This window comes from Pseudophryne corroboree, chromosome 3 (genome assembly GCF_028390025.1).
Source record: "Pseudophryne corroboree isolate aPseCor3 chromosome 3, aPseCor3.hap2, whole genome shotgun sequence".
NCBI lineage: Eukaryota > Metazoa > Chordata > Amphibia > Anura > Myobatrachidae > Pseudophryne > Pseudophryne corroboree.
The window spans coordinates 502,495,910-502,517,636 of NC_086446.1; the positions used below are offsets into that span (position 1 = coordinate 502,495,910).

Sequence of the window (21,727 nt, forward strand, 5' to 3'; positions counted from 1 at the left end):
TAAATGGGATTTTGGAATATTCAGAATCCACCCGTGTTGTCTTAGCACCTCTTGAGATAGTGCTAAAGCTGTCTCCAGCTGTTCTCTGGACCTTGCCCTTATTAGGAGATCGTCCAAGTATGGGATAACTAATACGCCTTTTCTTCGAAGAAGAATCATCATCTCGGCCATTACCTTGGTAAAGACCCGAGGCGCCGTGGACAATCCGAACGGCAGCGTCTGAAACTGATAGTGACAGTTTTGAACAATGAACCTGAGGTACCCCTGGTGTGCGGGGTAAATCGGAACGTGTAGATACGCATCCTTGATGTCCAAGGATACCATAAAGTCCCCTTCTTCCAGGTTCGCTATCACTGCTCTGAGTGACTCCATCTTGAACTTGAACTTTTTTATGTAGAGGTTCAAGGACTTCAGATTTAGAATAGGCCTTACCGAGCCATCCGGCTTCGGTACCACAAATAGAGTGGAATAATACCCCTTTCCTTGTTGTAATAGGGGTACTTTGACTATCACCTGCTGAGCGTACAGCTTGTGAATGGCTTCCAACACCCTCTCCCTTTCGGAAGAGACGGTTGGTAAGGCAGACTTCAGGAAACGATGAGGAGGATCCGTCTCTAATTCCAACCTGTACCCCTGAGATATTATCTGCAGGATCCAGGGGTCTACCTGCGAGTGAGCCCACTGCGCGCTGTAATTTTTGAGACGGCCCCCCACTGTCCCCGAGTCCGCTTGAGAGGCCCCAGCGTCATGCTGAGGTTTTTGCAGGAGCCGGGGAGGGCTTCTGTTCCTGGGAAGGAGCTGCCTGTTGGTGTCTCTTCCCTCTTCCTCTGCCTCGTGGCAGGTACGACAAGCCCTTTGCTCTCTTATTTTTGTAGGAGCGAAAAGGCTGCGGTTGAAAGGTCGGTGCCTTTCTCTGTTGGGGAGTGACTTGAGGTAAAAAAGTGGATTTCCCGGCAGTAGCCGTGGCCACCAAGTCTGATAGACCAACTCCAAATAACTCCTCCCCTTTATACGGCAAAACCTCCATGTGACGTTTTGAATCCGCATCGCCTGTCCACTGTCGTGTCCATAAGGCTCTTCTGGCTGAAATGGACATAGCACTCACCCGAGATGCCAGTGTGCAAATATCCCTCTGTGCATCACGCATATAGATAAATGCATCCTTTATTTGTTCTAACGACAGTAAAACATTGTCCCTATCTAGGGTATCAATATTTTCAATCAGGGATTCTGACCAAACTACTCCAGCACTGCACATCCAGGCAGTTGCTATAGCTGGTCGTAGTATAACACCTGCATGTGTGTATATATTCTTTTGAATAACTTCCATCTTTCTATCTGATGGATCCTTAAGTGCGGCCGTCTCAGGAGAGGGTAACGCCACTTGTTTGGATAAGCGTGTGAGCGCCTTGTCCACCTTAGGGGGTGTTTCCCAGCGCGCCCTAACCTCTGGCGGGAAAGGGTATAATGCCAATAACTTTTTTGAAATTATCAACTTTTTATCAGGAGCAACCCACGCTTCATCATACACGTCATTTAATTCTTCTGATTCAGGAAAAACTGTTTGTAGTTTTTTCACACCATACATAATACCCTGTTTTACGGTATCTGTAGTATCAGCTAAATGTAACGTCTCCTTCATTGCCAAAATCATATAACGTGTGGCCCTACTGGAAAATACGTTTGAATTTCTACCGTCGTCACTGGAATCAGTGCCCGTGTCTGGGTCTGTGTCGACCGACTGAGGCAAAGGGCGTTTTACAGCCCCTGACGGTGTTTGAGGCGCCTGGACAGGCATTAATTGATTGTCCGGCCGCCTCATGTCCTCAACTGACTGTTTAAGGGAAGATAAACCATCACGTAATTCCACAAATAAAGGCATCCATTCTGGTGTCGACCCCCTGGGGGGTGACATCTGCATATTTGGCAATTGCTCCGCCTCCACACCAATATCGTCCTCATACATGTCGACACCACGTACCGACACACACCGCAAACTCACAGGGAATGCTCTAATGAAGACAGGACCCACTAGCCCTTTTGGGGAGACAGAGGGAGAGTCTGCCAGCACACACCACAAAGCGCTATATATACAAGGGATATCCTTATATTAAGTGCTCCCTTATAGCTGCTTTAATATATATATATATAGCCATTAATGTGCCCCCCCTCTCTGTTTTACCCTGTTTCTGTAGTGCAGTGCAGGGGAGAGACCTGGGAGCCGTTCTGACCAGCGGAGCTGTGACAGAAAATGGCGCCGTGTGCTGAGGAGATAGGCCCCGCCCCTTTTTCGGCGGGTTCTTCTCCCGCTATTTTTCCAGTCAGGCAGGGGTTAAATATCTCCATATAGCCCCTATGGGCTATATGTGAGGTATTTTTAGCCTTGTATAAGGTTTATATTTGCCTCTCAGAGCGCCCCCCCCCAGCGCTCTGCACCCTCAGTGACTGCCCAGTGAAGTGTGCTGAGAGGAAAATGGCGCACAGCTGCAGTGCTGTGCGCTACCTTATGAAGACTGAGGAGTCTTCAGCCGCCGGTTTCCGGACCTCTTCACGCTTCAGCATCTGCAAGGGGGTCGGCGGCGCGGCTCCGGGACCGGACTCCACGGCTGGGCCTGTGTTCGATCCCTCTGGAGCTAATGGTGTCCAGTAGCCAAGCAGCAAATCCACTCTGCATGCAGGTGAGTTTACTACTTTCCCCCTAAGTCCCACGTTGCAGTGATCCTGTTGCCAGCAGGACTCACTGTAAAGAAAAAAACCTAAACTAAACTTTCTCTAAGCAGCTCTTTAGGAGAGCCACCTAGATTGCACCCTTCTCGTTCGGGCACAAAATCTAACTGGAGTCTGGAGGGGGGTCATAGGGGGAGGAGCCAGTGCACACCACCTGACCTAGTAAAGCTTTACTTTTTTGTGCCCTGTCTCCTGCGGAGCCGCTATTCCCCATGGTCCTTTCAGGAACCCCAGCATCCACTTAGGACGATAGAGAAAAACCTAAAACTAACTTTTTCTAAGAAGCTCAGGAGAGCTCCTAGATTGCACCCTGCTCGGTCGGGCACAAAAATCTAACTGAGGCTTGGAGGAGGGTCATAGGGGGAGGAGCCAGTGCACACCAGATAGTCCTAAAGCTTTCTTTAGATGTGCCCAGTCTCCTGCGGAGCCGCTATTCCCCATGGTCCTTACGGAGTTCCCAGCATCCACTAGGACGTCAGAGAAAAGAAGGTAGTAACCCTACTTATTAAATAGCTGTCATCGCAGGGACATGAAGTGTAGCTGGGGTTTCATTGCTGATGACCTGCAAGACTGCTGGTGCGCTTCAAGCTGCATGATCTCCAGTGGATTTATATGCTTCCTTTACAGGAACATTTTGGAGATCTCAAGGCAAATCAAATTCTGTAAATACTTTGAGAATTAAGTATATTTGATATGAATGGTGTGCTGGACCGATCCGATATTGGGCTCCCTTTAGCCAGGCTAGTAGCCTATAATAGGAAACTGGGGCAGCTCTGTGTATACTATACAGGTGAAACTCAGAAAATTAGAATATCGTGCAAAAGTTCATTTATTTCAGTAATTCAACTTAAAAGGTGAAACTAATCTATTATATAGACTCTTTACATGCAAAGTGAGATAGTTCCAAGACTTTATTTGTAATAATTTTGATGATTTTGGCTTACAGCTTACGAAAACCCCAAATCCAAAATCTCAGAAAATTAGATTATTACATAAAGTCAATAAAAAAAGGATTTTAAATACAGAAATGTCATCCCTCTGAATAGTATAATCGTGCATATGTACTCAGTACTTGGTTTGGGCCCCTTTTGCATGAATTACTGCCTCAATGCGGAGTGGCATGGATTCTATCAGCCTGTGGCACTGCTGAGGTGTTATGGAAGACCAGGATGCTTCAATAGCGGCCTTCAGCTCTCCTGCATTATTCGGTCTCATGTCTCTCATCTTTCTCTGAGGGCCTGATTCATTACGGATTGCTTATGCGATCCTATGTTCCGTATCCCTATGGTGGGGAAACTGCACATGCACAGGACACGTTCTGCGCATGTGCAGAACGGGTCCTGTGGTCGCGTCATACATATGCGAACGCCTCTGCCTGATTGACAGGCAGAGGCGTTCGCGGGCAGCCGCCGTTCGGGAAAACGGGGGTGTATTGCCCCAGTTTCCGGGAGTGATGAGGCCAAGGACTGCGTCATGAGTCACAGTTTCCTTGGTCCCGCAAGCCGCACTGCGACGGCAAGGCCGAGTAAGCTGAAGCTTACTCAGCCTGCCATTGCATATGAACATCGCGACCGATGGTTGCGATGTTCATCTGATTTGCGATCGGCTTTGCATTTGCAATCCTTGATGAATCAGGCCCTGAGCCGGCACAGGTAGCCCCCACACTCTCCAGCAGCCCCACAATCTTATGGAGCAGGAAGCTGGGGTATTCGGTCTCTAGGTCGACAAGACTAGTAACTAGGTCAACAGGGTCTCTAGGTCGACATGTTGTAGGTTGACAGGTCAAAAGGCCGACATGAGTTTTTCACATTTTTATTCTTTTTTTTAAACTTTTTCATAGTTTACGATCCACATGGACTACGATTGGGAACTGTAACCTTGGGGGTCATTCCGAGTTGATTGTAGCTGTGCTAAATTTAGCACAGCTACAATCGCTTACACAGACATGTGTGGGGGGTGGGGCGGGTGCCTCCCTTCCCCCTGCACAAGTACAAAAGCATTGCACTGCAGCTGGCCGGGAGTTACTCATCACTGCCCTGGGTCGCAACGGCTGCGTGTGACGTCAAGCAGCCACTGCGGCTGGCGCCTGCATTGGTCGCACCGTGTCCCGAAAATGGCAGCCAAATGCCACTGTGCCAACCCCTCCGCCCAGCGCCCACCTCTGCCTAACGGCGCATGCGTAGTTCTCACCCGATCGCACCACCACGAATGACTGCAGAATGACCCCCCCTGCCCGAAGCGCGCGAGCCATGCGAGGGGACACGGTGCACAAATTGGGGTTCACGGACACTGTACGGCAAAAACGACACCAAAAAAGATTACAAAACTCATGTTGACTTTTTGACCTGTCGACCTAGAAACCCTGTCGACCCAGACACTATCGACCTAAGTGTGGTCGACCTTCAATACCACACCCGTAAGCTGGGCAGGACACAGGCAGTGTCGTATTCAGGGGTATGGGGGAGAGGGCACGCCCACCTGTCGTTTTGCACATTTTTTTTTTTTTAAATAGAGGGCTGTAAGCAGGGGCAGATTGCCAATAAACTTCATAAGGAGTTTTCCCCTGTGGGAAAACAAAGGCTGTTATTCTCTGGCAGTCACTGTTATTTTGTGTATGTACTGTATATACTTTGGACTTTTTTCATTCTCTTTCCTCCCATCTCCCCCTGTGTTCCTCTTGCCTCACCCTGTTATTCACCCTGTGGAACAGGGAGGAGCTCCCATCACCCCTGTGGTCCTCCCATCTCTTCCTGTTCTAACTTCTTTTCCATTCCTTCCGGCTCTCCCTGTTTACCTGAGCAAAACGTCTGTGACAGCTACTCTACTATTGATGAGCCTCCCATTTCCCTTATTGTCCTCCTATCTCCCTGTCTTTCTCCCATCTCACCATGTCGCCCCCACCCCTTCGTGTTCCTCCCATCTCCACAGTATTTCTATTTTCTCTGCCTGTTCTTCCCCCTGTGTTCCTCCCATCTCCCACTGTACTTTTCTTCTCTTTGTTCCTCCTATCTCTCCCTGTCTTCCTCTCATCTACCCCAGTGTCAGTCTCTCTTCTCTCTCCCACTGTATCCACATTGTGCACCCCCCATCTACGTGCATACCATCCCTTACTGTTTTTTCCTGTTCCACTCGTCTGTCCTTTTTCACCTGAGCAAACACTGCATGTGGAGCCCGATGCACAGCTGCAGCTGTCTTTTTTTTATGTGGCAATTATCAGCCAGTGTTGTGGAAGAGCCTCTGTTCAGGCCTATGGGGGAGATGTACTGAGCCTTGGAGAATGATAAAATTGAGGGGCAGATTTATTAAGCTTGGTGAAGTGATAAAGTGGAAGGTGATAAAGCATCAGCCAATCAGATCCTAGCTATCATGTCACAGGCTGGGTTTGAAAAATGACAGTTAGGAGCTGACTGGCTGGTCCTAATATCACCTTCCAATTTATCACTTCACCAAGCTTAATAAATCTGCCCCTGAGAGAGATAAAGTACCAGCCAATCAGCTCCTAACTGCCATGTGACAGGAGCCGCTTGGTTGGTACTTTATAACTCTTCAAGGCTTAGTACATCTGCCCCCTAGGTCACCCTACCTAGTGAGATAATTAGAGTGGTGTGGGAGAGTGGAAGTATGTTGGCAGTTTGCTCGGGACAGCCAGAGGAATATGTTCTAATATACTGTACATTATGCAGGCACACCTCCCGGTAACAACAGTGAAGCTTACTCCAAATTATATACAGTAGAATATAAATTGTTTAATTTTTTTTTTGTGTGGGGGTGCACGGGGCCCAAAACATTATTGCACATGGGTCCACTACTCACTAGTTCCACCACTGCTGATCATTATGGGCCACATTTGCATGATCATGCCCTTATTGAACTATGCCAATGTAAGAAGGGCCATCACACCCCCATTATTTGGTCATAAGTGTAGATGTGATTGAAATGCATTTGCATGAGCAGTGGCAATTCACACAAGATACACTCCACATATGAGAGTTTGCTCAACTCTGTATCAGCCATATAAAGGGGAGTAACTTCGTCAGCATGAAATCACCAATGGTTGCTGCAGCGCGGTCCAAAAATAGGCATACCGCATATCATTTTATCAGCAAAAGCTGCTTGTGCATCATATTCACATTGTTTTGTGAATTAGGGGTCTATTTACGAAGACTTGGATGGAGATAAAGTACCAGCCAATCAGCTCCTAACTACCATGTTACAGGCTGTGTTTGAAAAATGACAGCTAGGAGCTCATTGGCTGGTACTTTATCTCCATCCAAGGCTTAGTAAATAGACCCCTAAGACCCATTTTAATGAAAAAAGTTGCACGAAAAGGTGCTTGGTGCTATCGATGCACGCCACAGCATGGAGAGACTAGAAGGGCTGTTTAACGAGCAGGGAGGCTAGATGTAATTGGACACATCTGTACACTGACATTATTCATCCAAATTTTGAAGATATGTAGGACGATATAACAAAGAGTCAATAGGACTCCCTTGGGCATTGAAGGTGATAATGGAAAAACAAAGCAGAAAATTTGACGAACACTAATTACAGTGCTTTCGTTTTGTTAAGTCATAAAAACAAAACAAAAATCACCAGCGGTTATTCCGCAAAATGAATTAGAGAATCATAGTTTATAAAAATGACGTACTTTGCCTGAGAAACAGGACCTTAATGAGAAGCGCAGAGTAATGTGTAACTAGCTAGCACACAGTTAACTGCCTCTGGCAAGGTTGCTCAGTGAGGTGTGGCTTTTTCTGAAACCTGACATCCTGCAGGATAGTCAGAGGCAGCAGCAGAAAAGTTACTCACTGGAGCTGGGTGAGTTTCTTGAACATGGCTGACACAGTTTCTACCAGGAGCTTTTCCAAATGCCAAAGCTGTGTAGAATTCTCATCCACGGCACAGAAAGAAGACCAGATAGTGACTAAAACCTGTAAAAGTCACTCCATAGCAGGACTGTCCTCAGTGATAATCCCTGCTGCTAATGGTTCAACAGCTGGGGATTCAGGAAAAGTACGTACTCCTGCAGACAAAACGCCTATAGAAGATATTGATGCTGACACAATCCTGTGTGATTTCTGCTTGGAGGAAAAGGTGAGAGCTGTGAAAACGTGTCTTACCTGCATGGTCAATTACTGCAGCACGCACCTCAGACCCCACTTAGATAATCCCAAACTGCACTCTCACCAGCTGGTGCACCCTGGGAATGATATAGACTTGGGAATTTGCAGCACTCATAACAAGCCACTGGAGTGGTTCTGTAAGGTGGACCTGATGTGTGTCTGTGAGGAGTGCACAGAGGAGAGCCACAAAGATCATCACCCCATCTCTTGCGCTGAAGCACGGAAGCAGTTGGAGGTAAACCCCACTACAGTAGTTTGCACTTTATCTACCTCCCCTGTGTGTCTGTCGCTTACTGCTTTAATTTATAACATTTTCCAGCACCCGTCTCTGCTTTCACTTGTTATGTTGAAATGGTTTACAACAATAAATGCCTTTTATTCATAGTGAGAACTATTACGGAATTGTATATGTGTATTGTCTTTTAAAACCTGTAGGGACCTATTCATTATTCCTAATGTTCCTGTTACACATGTGGAAACGCTAGTGATAACCGCTGTCCCTGTGAGTTACTTCTCTGGCATATTATAATATGAAAGATTCCACTGTGGAACTTGACACAGCGCATGCGCACAGTGTCCGTTTCTGCAGCCAGCCAATGGCTGCCAGAGTGGGATCGGAAGAATCCTCTCATGTGCCTCTATAGCAGGGATGGGGAACCTCCAACCCTCCAGCTGTTGTTGAACTACACATCCCATTATGCTCTGCAACAGTTTTAGCATAGCCAAATAGCAAAACTGTAGCAGGGCATGCTGATATGTGTAGTTCAACAACAGCTGGAGAGCCTAAGGTTCCCCATCCCTGCTCTATAGGCTAAAAGCTGTTTAGACTCTATCTGAAGATGCTGTAAACTAATGGGGACTGTTATCTGCAGCCCTAATGAACTGTCTGCTGGAGTTTTCTGTGAAATCTAATGCTTTAGGCTATTGTTATTTATTATTATTATTATTATTATTATTATTATGTCTTACATAGCAACAATTCAAACAAATTATACAGAAACTGCTGTTTCTACATAATTGTATTTACAACAAAAAACAAAAACCCCAAACCCTTATAAATAAGCCCCCATATCTTAAATTAGTTGCAAGAAACAACGGGACTGTGTTAATTTCGTGTGGCAGATTAGTGTATTTGAATGTCTTTGTTGCATAGGTATCTGTTTACCAAACATAAAACTTCAATTATGAAGCTCAACTGGTTGGTTCAAAATGATCATATTAATAGTATAGGGCAGGCTGAAGCCTAATCACTGACACATCCAAAGTTACTGTACTGTATGCACAGCTACAGTTTATACCAATTTGTAGAAGAAAGGGTGTTTGTAACTGCTTGCCAAATGGGCTTGACCCACTAATACCCCTTTTACACCGCCAGCATATAACACAGGTCATTGCACATGAACGTGCATAACCCGTGTTGCTGCTCGGTGTAAAAGGGCAGAGTTGGAATAATCCGGGTCGAGTGACCCGGTATTCCAACTCGGGTAGTTTGCAGGGTTGAACACAGCAAACTGCAGTGTAAACGGGAGCCAGATCGCATGACCCGGCTTCCCGTTTACAGTGTATGTGCAGGCGGCGCTTTGAGATTATGTGATCTCCGAACGCTGCCCCCAACGCGTCACTGGCTACATCACCAACCCGACAATATGCTGGGCTGGTGCCTGCGGTGGAAAAGGGAGCTGACGCGGGTCGCAGCCTGGTAGCACCCGTGTCAGACTCCCAGCTGCGACCTGCAATTTTAGTTTAAAAGAGGTGTAAGTCAAAATCTTCACCCCTTCGAGCTCATTTGCATCTCTCATCCTGCAACACTCTCAGCATGTGGGTGCAGAGTGAGGCGTTGTTTGCAGGGTATGCATTTTATGCGGAAATCCGGCGGTTGCAATCCCGTTGCCAAAATCCCGACGGGTACAATGCCGCCACCGGAATACCAGCGAGGTAGGTGATTCTCCCTCTATGGGTGTCTATGACACCCATGGAGGGAGATAAGAACCTGTAACGAGCGAAGCGAGCCACCGTGCCGGCAGCTTGGTGAGCACAGTGAGCCTGCAAGGGACCTCGATGCGCTCGCCTTGCTGCCGGCATTGTGGTGGATGGGATGCCGCTGTCGGTATAGTGACAGCCGGCATCCCGTACGTCGGGATCCCATACCGATCCCGTTTGCAGCTATCTTGCACTTGGTAAAGGCACTCCGTTCTGACCAGTTATGGGTATTTGGATTCTGTCTGGATTTTGACTACATGCCTAAACTATTACCGTCAGTGGAAGCAATGTGGTACAGGTTGAGTATCCCATATCCAAATATTCCGAAATACGGAATTTTCTGAGTGAACGTGAGATAGTGAAACCTTTGTTTTCTGATGGCTCAATGTACACAAACTTTGTTTAATACACAGTTATTAAAAATATTGTATTAAATGACATTCAGGCTGTGTGTATAAGGTGTATATGAAACCTAAATGCCTTCTGTGCTTAGATTTAGGTCCCATTGCCATGATATCTCATTATGGTATGCAATTATTCCAAAATACGGAAAAATCCGATATCCAAAATACCTCCGGTCCCAAGCATTTTGGATAAGGGATACTCAACCTGTAGTAGTACCGCAGTTACTACTAAGCCACAAGCAAACCTCAGGTGCTATTACACACACAGCATATTGTCCAAAATTCCATTTGTGAATTTGTGCAACTTCCTAAATGATTCTAATTTCAGAATTTGCAATTGTATTATTTCAGTTATATAACACATTGTTTAGGGAATAAACCCTTCAGTATGTGTAACACATTTAATTTTGTTGCTGTATTTATACCAGTACATTCCTTCTAATACTTGTCCGTTTTGTTTTATATAATTAAAATGTTCCCAATATTATAGATGCCTGGGCAGCTCCCAACAGGATTTATGTGTGTACAACGCCCTGACATGTAGCTTCTTGCTTAAACTTCAGTGTCACTGCATGTAAAACTACAGGCATCCAAGTGCAGTGTCCGGCTGATTTACAGAGACACCTTTTTTTTTATAGCCATCATATGTGTTTTCTTATTAGTGTAATTTTAACTATTTCTATAGCAAATTATAGAATTTTAAGCACCCAGGATAATTTATAAATTAATATAGGCATTCCCACTATGAAACTGTGTAAACTAAGCACCTGAAGAACCTTCTCTGATAATGAGCCTGGAAAATGTAATATATATGTATGTATGTATGTATGTATGTATGTATGTATGTATGTATGTATGTATGTATGTATGTATGTATGTATGTATGTATGTATGTATGTATGTATGTATGTCACCCGCGCACATCTTTTAAACATAATTTTGGTCTTCAATAAATAGTGGAGATGTGACAGACAAAATCCTTGCTTAGCACTATATACTGTAATCAAAATAATATGGTAATCTTTTCATCTTTGGTGCTTTAGCCTGGTGGTTCTTGGTTCTTTGTAACTACTCCATTGATGTGTCTTGATGATGTAGATCAGTGGTTCTCAAACTCGGTCCTCAGGACCCCACACGGTTCACGTTTTCCATGTCACCCTGCAGCTGCACTGTGTATCACCAACTGTCACATTTCAAATATCTACAGGTGACCTGCAAAACATGAACTGTGTGGGGTCCTGAGGACCGAGTTTGAGAACCTGTGATGTAGATAATCAAAATGAGCATATCCTAAAATGTTATTAGCAGCTCATATGTACAGTAGACATCAGTGAGTAACTGATATCTTCTCTGATGACTCCAGGCAGATGTAAGAGAAACTGTCACTGAATACGACTGGAAACTGAAGTGTGCAGAGAATGCCATTGTGAAATTGGAAGCAAACACAGCATTTATACAGGTATAGTAACCAGACTTCTTATCAGGCAGTGGCAATTATAACATATGTGAATACAAATATATTTTTTTTTTCTTACTGTTTGCCTGCGAGAGAGAGAGAGAGAGAGGGGACAGTAAATTGGTGGTCTAGAGCAGAGGTATACAATTATTACATAACACCCGATTTCATGTCACTCAGGATGTGTGCGCATTGGTTGCCCTCTGCCAGTGGCGTCACAAGGGGGTGTGGCCTACCCAAGTGTCAACCGCTGAGGGGTGACTCCGAAATGCCAGCTCCTGCTCAGTGACAGTGGCTGCACTGTAGCATTACATGCAGAACCCAGCTCCTGTCGCAGTGTAAGAGCCGGCACTGCAGCCACAGCAGTCTTCGAGGGCAGCCCTGCCTCTTCCGGACCACAAGAATGAAAATGGGGGTTGGGATGTGAAGCCAAGCCCCTCCCATGAAGCCATATCCCTTTTGCGGTGAACTCTGAGCGGCCGCACCAGGTGTCACTTTGGTAAGTGACGTCTCTGCCTCACACACATAGCATGTAAGAGCATTCCCTCCCTAAGGGGGTATATTTACTAAGGTGTGAGTTTTTTTAGAAGTGGAGATGTAGCCCATAGCAACCAATCAGATTCTAGATATTATCTTCTAGAAGCAGCTAGAGAAACGTTACGTGGAATCTGATTGGTTGCTGTGCGCAACATCTCTACTTCTAAAAAAAACCTCACACTTTCATAAATATACTCCGAACTTTCCTTCCCATGGGACACTGCAGCCCACAGGTATACACATAAATACAGTCACACACACATACTGTCACTACACACACTTATAATACACATACATACAGTCACACACCTATACACATACTGTCACACACCCAGTCATACAAATACATACATACACATTTTCTATTTACCCGGCTTCAGTGTAATCCTAACAGAATTAATAAAAGTGTTCTCTTCTTTATAGGTAGAACATAACTGATAATTCCAGCCCTTACTTTCCTAACCTCCTCCATCCATCTAGGACTGCTGCAGAACCTCTGGACAGCGTGTAAATAGGCTCGCTGCCTGGCTGGAGTTTATGATTAACAAAGAACTATTCACTTATCTAAATTCTACTACAATATTCAGTAGTAACGTACCCTAATGCAACTTGTTCTGCGGGTTTAGTGTCCTTTACACCAAGTACCCTGTCCTTAAGTACACACTTAGACATTTCCATCGTCACCATTTCAACCTGCCTTGGATGACACATCAATGCTGGTAGCAGGCCCCCACCAAGTGCAATACCTGTGCACTCTTTATTTTCCCCTACTGTCTTTTCCTCTGGTGGTGAAAACACTTTGTCACCTGATATTTTTCAGGAAATATTTTAAGTATATCATGTTCCGTATGCCATTTTACATTCTTTGAGAGTTGTCGACTAAAAATACAATTTTAATTACCTACTGGTAAATCCTTTTCTCGTAGTCCGTAGAGGATACTGGGGATCCATATAGTACCATGGGGTATAGACGGGTCCACTAGGAGCCGTGGGCACGTTAAGAATTTGATAATGTGCGCTGGCTTCTCCCTCTATGCCCCTCCTACCAGACTCAGTCTAGGAAACTGTGCCCGAGGAGACGGACATACTTTGAGAAAAGTATAGATAAAGATAGTGGTGAGATTACGAACCAGCACGCAGAACAATAGGAAAGCCATGCTAACCAAACTTGAAACATGAACAGCAACAGCTGAACAAACCAGAATACGTAACCAAGTAACAGTGCAGGAAGAACGAAGCCCCGGGCGGGCGCCCAGTATCTTCTACGGACTACGAGAAAAGGATTTACAGGTAGGTAATTAAAATCCTATTTTCTCTAACGTCCTAGTGGATGCTGGGAACTCCGTAAGGACCATGGGGAATAGCGGGCTCCGAAGGAGGCTGGGCACTCTAGAAAGATTTATGACTACCTGGTGTGCACTGGCTCCTCCCACCATGACCCTCCTCCAAGCCTCAGTTAGATTTCGTGCCCGGCCGAGGTTGGATGCGCACTAGGGGCTCTCCTGAGCCCTTAGAAAGAAAGTATAGTTTTAGGTTTTTTATTTTCAGTGAGACCTGCTGGCAACAGGCTCACTGCAGCGAGGGACTAAGGGGAGAAGAAGCGAACTCGCCTGCTTGCAGCCGGATTGGGCTTCTTAGGCTACTGGACACCATTAGCTCCAGAGGGATCGACCGCAGGCCCAGTCCTTGGTGTTCGGTCCCGGAGCCGCGCCGCCGTCCCCCTTACAGAGCCAGAAGCAAGAAGAGGTCCGGAAAAACGGCGGCAGAAGACATCAGTCTTCACCAAGGTAGCGCACAGCACTGCAGCTGTGCGCCATTGCTCCTCATGCACACTTCACACTCCGGTCACAGAGGGTGCAGGGCGCTTGGGGGGGGGGGGCGCCCTGAGCTGCAATAAAAACACCTTGGCTGGCAAAAATACCACAATATATAGCCCCAGAGGCTATATATGTGGAAAATACCCCTGCCAGAATCCAGAAAAAAGCGGGAGAATAAGCCGCGGAAAAGGGGCGGAGCTATCTCCCTCAGACACACTGGCGCCATTTCTCCTTCACAGATCCGCTGGAAGGAAGCTCCCTGGCTCTCCCCTGCAGTCTACACTACAGAACAGGGTAAAAACAGAGAGGGGGGGGCACTAAAATTGGGCGCAATATATATATATAATATAAAAGCAGCTATAGGGGACATAACTCAGTTAGTCCCTGCATTATATAGCGCTCTGGTGTGTGCTGGCATACTCTCACTCTGTCCCCCCAAAGGGCTTTTGTGGGTCCTGTCCTCATTCGGAGCATTCCTTGTGTGTGTGCGGTGTGTCGGTACGGCTGTCGGCATGTTTGATGAGGATAATGATGTGGAGGCGGAGCAGATGCCTTTAGAAGGGATGTCACCCCCTGCGGGGCAGACACCTGAGTGGATGGGCTTATGGAAAGTAATGAGTGCACGTATAGACTCCTTATATAAAAAAATCGACGATATGCCAAATGTGGGACAGCCGACTTCTCAGCTCGTGCCTGCCCAGGCGTCGCATGGGTCGTCAGGGGCTCTAAAACGCCCGCTACCTCAAGCAGACCCAGATGTCGACACTGATACTGACACCAGTGTCGACGACGATGAGTCAAACCTGATGCCCACTAAGGCCATTCACTGCATGATTGAGGCAATGAAAGAGGTGTTAAACATTTCTGATATAACTACAGGTACCACTAAAAAGGGTATTATGTTTGGAGAGAAAAAACTACCCGTAGTTTTTCCCCCATCAGATGAATTAAATGAAGTGTGTGAAGAAGCGTGGGCTTTCCCTGATAAAAAATTGGTAATTCCTAAGAAGGTACTAATGGCGTTCCCTTTCTCGCCAGAGGATAGGTCACGTTGGGAAACACCCCCTAGAGTGGATAAAGCGCTCACACGTTTGTCTAAAAAGGTGGCACTACCGTCTCCGGATACGGCCGCCCTCAAGGAACCTGCTGATAGAAAGCAGGAGGCGATCCTGAAGTCTGTATATACACACACAGGCATTATACTTAGGCCAGCTATTGCGTCAGCTTGGATGTGCAGTGCTGCCGCTGCGTGGTCAGATAAACTGTCAGAAAATATTGACACATTAGACAGAGACACGATCCTGTTAACCATAGACCATATAAAAGACTCAGTCTTATATATGAGAGATGCACAGAGGGAAATCTGCCGACTGGCATCTAAAGTAAGTGCATTGTCCATTTCTGCTAGGAGAGGCTTATGGACTCGCCAGTGGACAGGTGATGCGGATTCAAAAAAGCACATGGAAGTGTTACCATATAAGGGTGAGGAATTATTTGGGGATGGTCTCTCGGACCTAGTTTCCACAGCAACGTCTGGGAAGTCAGCATTTTTACCCCATGTCCCCTCACAGCCTAAGAAGGCGCCGTTTTATCAGGTTCAGTCCTTTCGGACCCAGAAAAACAGGCGTGGAAAAGGCGGGTCTTTTCTGTCCAGAGGCAGAGGTAGGGGAAAAAGGCTGCAACAAACTGCAGGTTCCCAGGAGCAAAAGTCCTCCCCCGCTTCTTCTTCCAAGTCCGCCGCATGACGGTGGGGCTCCACAGGCGGAGCCAGGTACGGTGGGGGGTCGCCTCAAAAATTTCAGCGATCAGTGGGTTCGCTCACAGGTGGATCCCTGGATCCTGCAAATAGTATCTCAGGGGTACAAGCTGGAATTCGAGGCGTCCCCACCCCACCGGTTCCTAAAATCTGCCTTGCCGATTGCTCCCTCAGACAGGGAGGCGGTGCTAGCGGCAATTCACAAGCTGTATTCCCAGCAGGTGATAATCAAGGTACCCCTACTTCAACAAGGCCGGGGTTATTATTCCACACTATTTGTGGTACCGAAACCGGACGGTTCGGTGAGACCCATTCTAAATTTGAAATCCTTGAACACATACATAAAGAAATTCAAGTTCAAGATGGAATCGCTCAGGGCGGTTATTGCAAGCCTGGACGAGGGGGATTACATGGTATCCCTGGACATCAAGGATGCTTACTTGCATGTCCCCATTTACCATCCTCACCAGGAGTACCTCAGATTTGTGGTACAGGATTGCCATTACCAATTTCAGACGCTGCCGTTTGGACTGTCCACGGCACCGAGGGTATTTACCAAGGTTATGGCGGAAATGATGATACTCCTTCGAAGAAAGGGAGTTTTAATTATCCCGTACTTGGACGATCTCCTAATAAAAGCGAGGTCCAAGGAACAGTTGTTGGTGGGAGTAGCACTATCTCGGGAAGTGCTGCACCAGCACGGCTGGATTCTGAATATCCCAAAGTCACAGCTGGTTCCAACGACACGGCTACTGTTCCTGGGTATGATTCTGGATACAGTCCAGAGAAAAGTGTTTCTCCCGGAGGAGAAAGCCAGGGAGTTGTCATCTCTAGTCAGAGACCTCCTGAAACCAAAACAGGTATCAGTGCATCACTGCACGTGGGTCCTGGGAAAGATGGTGGCTTCTTACGAAGCAATTCCCTTCGGCAGGTTCCATGCCAGAATCTTTCAGTGGGACCTGTTGGACCAGTGGTCCGGATCGCATCTTCAGATGCATCGCTTAATAACCCTGTCTCCAAGAACCAGGGTGTCTCTACTGTGGTGGCTGCAGAGTGCCCATCTTCTAGAGGGCCGCAGGTTCGGCATACAGGACTGGGTCCTGGTGACCACGGATGCCAGCCTTCGAGGCTGGGGGGCAGTCACACAGGGAAGAAACTTCCAAGGACTATGGTCGAGTCAGGAGACTTCCCTTCACATAAATATTCTGGAACTAAGGGCCATCTACAATGCCCTAAGTCAAGCAAAATCCCTGCTCCTACACCAGCCCGTGCTGATCCGGTCAGACAACATCACGGCAGTCGCCCATGTAAATCGACAGGGCGGCACAAGAAGCAGGATGGCGATGGCAGAAGCCACAAGAATTCTCCGATGGGCGGAGAATCATGTACTAGCACTGTCAGCAGTGTTCATTCCGGGAGTGGACAACTGGGAAGCAGACTTCCTCAGCAGACACGACCTCCACCCGGGAGAGTGGGGACTTCACCCAGAAGTCTTCCAGATGCTGGTAAACCGTTGGGAAAAACCACAGGTGGACATGATGGCGTCCCGTCTCAACAAAAAGTTAAAAAGATATTGCGCCAGGTCAAGGGACCCTCAGGCGATAGCTGTGGACGCTCTAGTGACACCGTGGGTGTACCAGTCGGTTTATGTGTTCCCTCCTCTGCCTCTCATTCCAAAGGTATTGAGAATAATAAGAAAGCGAGGAGTAAACACGATTCTCGTGGTTCCGGATTGGCCAAGACGAGCGTGGTACCCGGAACTTCAAGAGATGCTCTCAGAGGACCCGTGGCCTCTACCGCTCAGACAGGACCTGATACAACAGGGGCCCTGTCTGTTCCAAGACTTACCGCGGCTGCGTTTGACGGCATGGCGGTTGAACACCGGATCCTAAAGGAAAAGGGTATTCCGGAAGAAGTCATTCCTACGCTTATTAAGGCCAGGAAAGATGTTACGGCAACGCATTATCACCGCATATGGCGAAAATATGTTGCATGGTGCGAGGCCAATAAGGCCCCAACAGAGGAATTTCAACTAGGTCGATTTCTGCATTTCCTGCGAGCAGGAGTGGATATGGGCCTAAAACTAGGCTCCATTAAAGTACAGATCTCGGCTCTGTCGATTTTTCTTTCAAAAAGAACTAGCTTCAGTACCTGAAGTTCAGACTTTTGTAAAAGGAGTGCTGCATATTCAGCCCCCGTTTGTGCCTCCAGTGGCACCTTGGGATCTCAACGTGATGTTGAGTTTCTTAAAATCACATTGGTTTGAGCCACTTAAAACCGTGGATCTGAAATATCTCACGTGGAAAGTGGTCATGTTATTAGCCTTGGCTTCAGCCAGGCGAGTGTCAGAATTGGCGGCTTTATCATGTAAAAGCCCTTATCTGATTTTCCATATGGATAGGGCAGAGTTGAGGACTCGTCCCCAATTTCTCCCTAAGGTGGTGTCAGCGTTTCACCTGAACCAGCCTATTGTGGTGCCGGCGGCTACTAGTGAACTGGAGGACTCCAAGTTGCTAGACGTTGTCAGGGCCCTGAAAATATATGTTTCCAGGACGGCTGGAGTCAGAAAATCTGACTCGCTGTTTATCCTGTATGCACCCAACAAGCTGGGTGCTCCTGCTTCTAAGCAGTCTATTGCTCGCTGGATTTGTAGTACAATTCAGCTTGCACATTCTGTGGCAGGCATACCACAGCCAAAATCTGTAAAGTCCCATTCCACAAGGAAGGTGGGCTCATCTTGGGCGGCCGCCCGAGGGGTCTCGGCTTTACAACTTTGCCGAGCAGCTACTTGGTCAGGGGCAAACACGTTTGCTAAATTCTACAAATTTGATACCCTGGCTGAGGAGGACCTGGAGTTTTCTCATTCGGTGCTGCAGAGTCATCCGCACTCTCCCGCCCGTTTGGGAGCTTTGGTATAATCCCCATGGTCCTTACGGAGTTCCCAGCATCCACTAGGACGTTAGAGAAAATAAGAATTTACTCACCGGTAATTCTATTTCTCGTAGTCCGTAGTGGATGCTGGGCGCCCATCCCAAGTGCGGATTGTCTGCAATACTTGTATATAGTTATTGTTAACTAAAGGGTTATTGTTGAGCCATCTGTTGAGAGGCTCAGTTTTCATACTGTCAAACTGGATATAGTATCACGAGTTGTACGGTGTGATTGGTGTGGCTGGTAAGAGTCTTACCCGGGATTCTAAATCCTTCCTTATTATGTCTGCTCGTCCGGGCACGGTGTCCTAACTGAGGCTTGGAGGAGGGTCATGGTGGGAGGAGCCAGTGCACACCAGGTAGTCATAAATCTTTCTAGAGTGCCCAGCCTCCTTCGGAGCCCGCTATTCCCCATGGTCCTTACGGAGTTCCCAGCATCCACTACGGACTACGAGAAATAGAATTACCGGTGAGTAAATTCTTATTTTCCCTTACGTCCTACAAGATACTGGGGATCCATTTAGTACCATGGGGAAGTACCAAAGCTCCCAAACCGGGTGGGAGAGTGCTGAGGTTCCTGCAGAACTGATTGGCCTCTGAGGACCTTCAGTTTGGTCAAAGTATCGAACTTGTAAAACTTTGCGAACGTGTTCGAACCTGACCAAGTAGCTGCTCAACAGAGCTGTAAAGCCGAGACACACCGGGCGGCCGCCCAAGAAGAACCCACCGACCTAGTAGAGTGGACCTGTACAGATTTTGGAACCGGCAGTCCTGCCATGTAATAAGCATGCTGGATCGTGAGCTTGATCCAGCGTGCAATAGACTGCTTTGAAGCAGGACACCCAATTTTATTGGGATCATAGAGAACGAACAGCGAGTCGGATTTCCTGTGACGAGCTGTTCTTTTTACGTACACCATCAAAGCCCTCACAACATCCAAAGACTTTGAAGTAGAAGAGTGTGTCCGTCACAGCCGGCCCCACAATAGGTTGGTTGATGTGAAATGCGTACACCACCTTAGGAAGAAATTGCTGACGAGGTCTGAGTTTAGATCTGTCCTCATGGAAAATTAAGTAGGGACTCTTGTGAGACAACGCCCCTAGTTCCGACACACGTCTTGCTGAGGCCAAGGCCAACAGTGTGACGGTCTTCCACGTAATGTACTTTACGTCAACCTCCTGTAACGGTTCAAACCAGTCCGATTGGAGGAACTGCAGCACCAAATTGAGATCCCAAGGTGCCGTGGGAGGCACAAAGGAAGGCTGGATGTGCAGAACACCTTTCAAGAATGCAGTTGTTGGTTTTCGTGGTTTACCTCTAGTGCCTCTGGTGGCTGTAGAAGAACCTCTGGTTTTGCCCTTACACTTGGCAGTCCAAAAGGACTGTAGTTTAGGCCCTGAGTAAGCCTTCGTGGCTGGGGGAGCTGCAGAAGGAAGATACGTGGACTTACCCGCAGTAGCTTTGGTGATTTGTCTAGTTCATCTCCAAATAAGGCCTCTCCTGTGAAGGGTAGGCCTTCCACTCCTGTCCGCATCAGTAGTCCACTGGTGTTAACCATAAGCCTCTGCGCGCTGACACTGCCATAGCAGTGGTGCGTGCATTAAGTAAGCCTATTTCTCTAGCATCCATAAGGAATATTGGGGACAGAAATAGTACAATGGGATATAGATGGGTCCAAAGGAGCCAGTGCACTTTAAATTTCTTCAACTGGGTGTGTTGGCTCCTCCCCTCTATGCCCCCTCCCACAGGCAGTTTAGAAAAAAGTGCCCTCAGTAGAGGATGCACACTCTGCAGCCTCATAGTTTTTCTTCAATTTCAGACTTTTGCTTGTTTCAGTATGCTGTTTGGGCAACAACATACCTGCGCCGTGGGAGTTAGGGGGGAGACGGTCACCGGCCTCTTGAGGTGCAAAGCCGCTTTTCCACTGCAAGAACATCGTCCTGAGGGGCTGTTTGTTCAGCGGGGCACTGCGCTTTAGATGTCGCAGCCGCAGCTTGCCGCTCACCCCTAACGGAGCCTGAAGGTTATCGTCGTGGCGAGTACAAACCGGGGGTCCCGCTAGGGGGCCATAGCGTGGCGCTCGCATTACAATATGCATCAGGCACGGATGTATGCATGCGCCCTCTGACTCCAACTGACCCAGCAGTGATATCTCCGGGTAACGGGAGCACAGCCTCCCACTACCACATTAATGTAGTTCTGCTTGCTCACCTTCTAGGTAGGGGTAGCAAGAGCTTAGCTCCCTGCTGCGTCTGTGTGCCTCCTTTCTGTTTGTGTAGCGGGCGTGCGCCCGCCACAGTATGCTGTGCTGCGCCTTATAGCCTGCACTGTGAACACCTCGCGGGCAAGCTATATAAGGACACATCTGTATATTATTTATTTAGTTACATGTTTATTTATTAACAGTTTCTTATATAGCACAGCATATTCCGTTGCGCTTTACAATTAGAACAACAGTAATAGAACAAAACTGGGTAAAAACAGACAGACATAGAGGTAAGAAGGTGTGTGTATATATAGTCACACATACAGTCACATATATACAGTCACACACACACATACAGACTGATAGTGCCATCTGATAGGCTGGCCACTGTATACTCTTTATCATGAACTCGGTCTGCAGCAGCTCATCCAGCTCCCCTACCTCTCTCCCAAGCATGCATTGCTGCTGACAGCACAGTGCCATGTAGCCTCATCCAATCTGGCTCTGCCCTTGACTGGGAATTGAACTCATGACCTCCAATGCTGTGAAGCAATAATGATAATCACTACAATATTGTACCTTCAGATATATCTAAGCATCACATTAAACCAATACCTGGCCAGAGACTATTGGGGGGTATCCAATTAGCCGCAGTAATTTGCCGCAACAAATTGGTTCACCGTTGGCTATCCAATAAGCTCCGATGCGGCTCGCTCCTTCCTTCGATGCTGGCACTTATTGGGGATTAGGCACGCGAAGCACAGTCTGCGATAAGTGCCCCCAAGACCCAT

General features: G+C 47.3%; 1 protein-coding gene across 2 annotated transcripts in view; it reads left to right on the forward strand.

The window, feature by feature from the left end:
• Positions 1–7,224: 7,224 nt before the first annotated feature.
• TRIM16 (tripartite motif containing 16) overlaps positions 7,225–21,727 on the forward strand; it is a 59,817-nt gene continuing 45,314 nt past the window's right edge. The window contains exons 1-2 of one of the 2 annotated variants that reach the window (XM_063961016.1): positions 7,225–8,085; positions 11,598–11,693. In XM_063961016.1, the coding sequence (XP_063817086.1) occupies positions 7,561–8,085; positions 11,598–11,693 (621 nt within the window). In that variant the 5' untranslated portion in view covers positions 7,225–7,560. The remainder of the gene's footprint in view (positions 8,086–11,597; positions 11,694–21,727) is intronic. The other variant, XM_063961017.1, reaches the window with a different exon arrangement.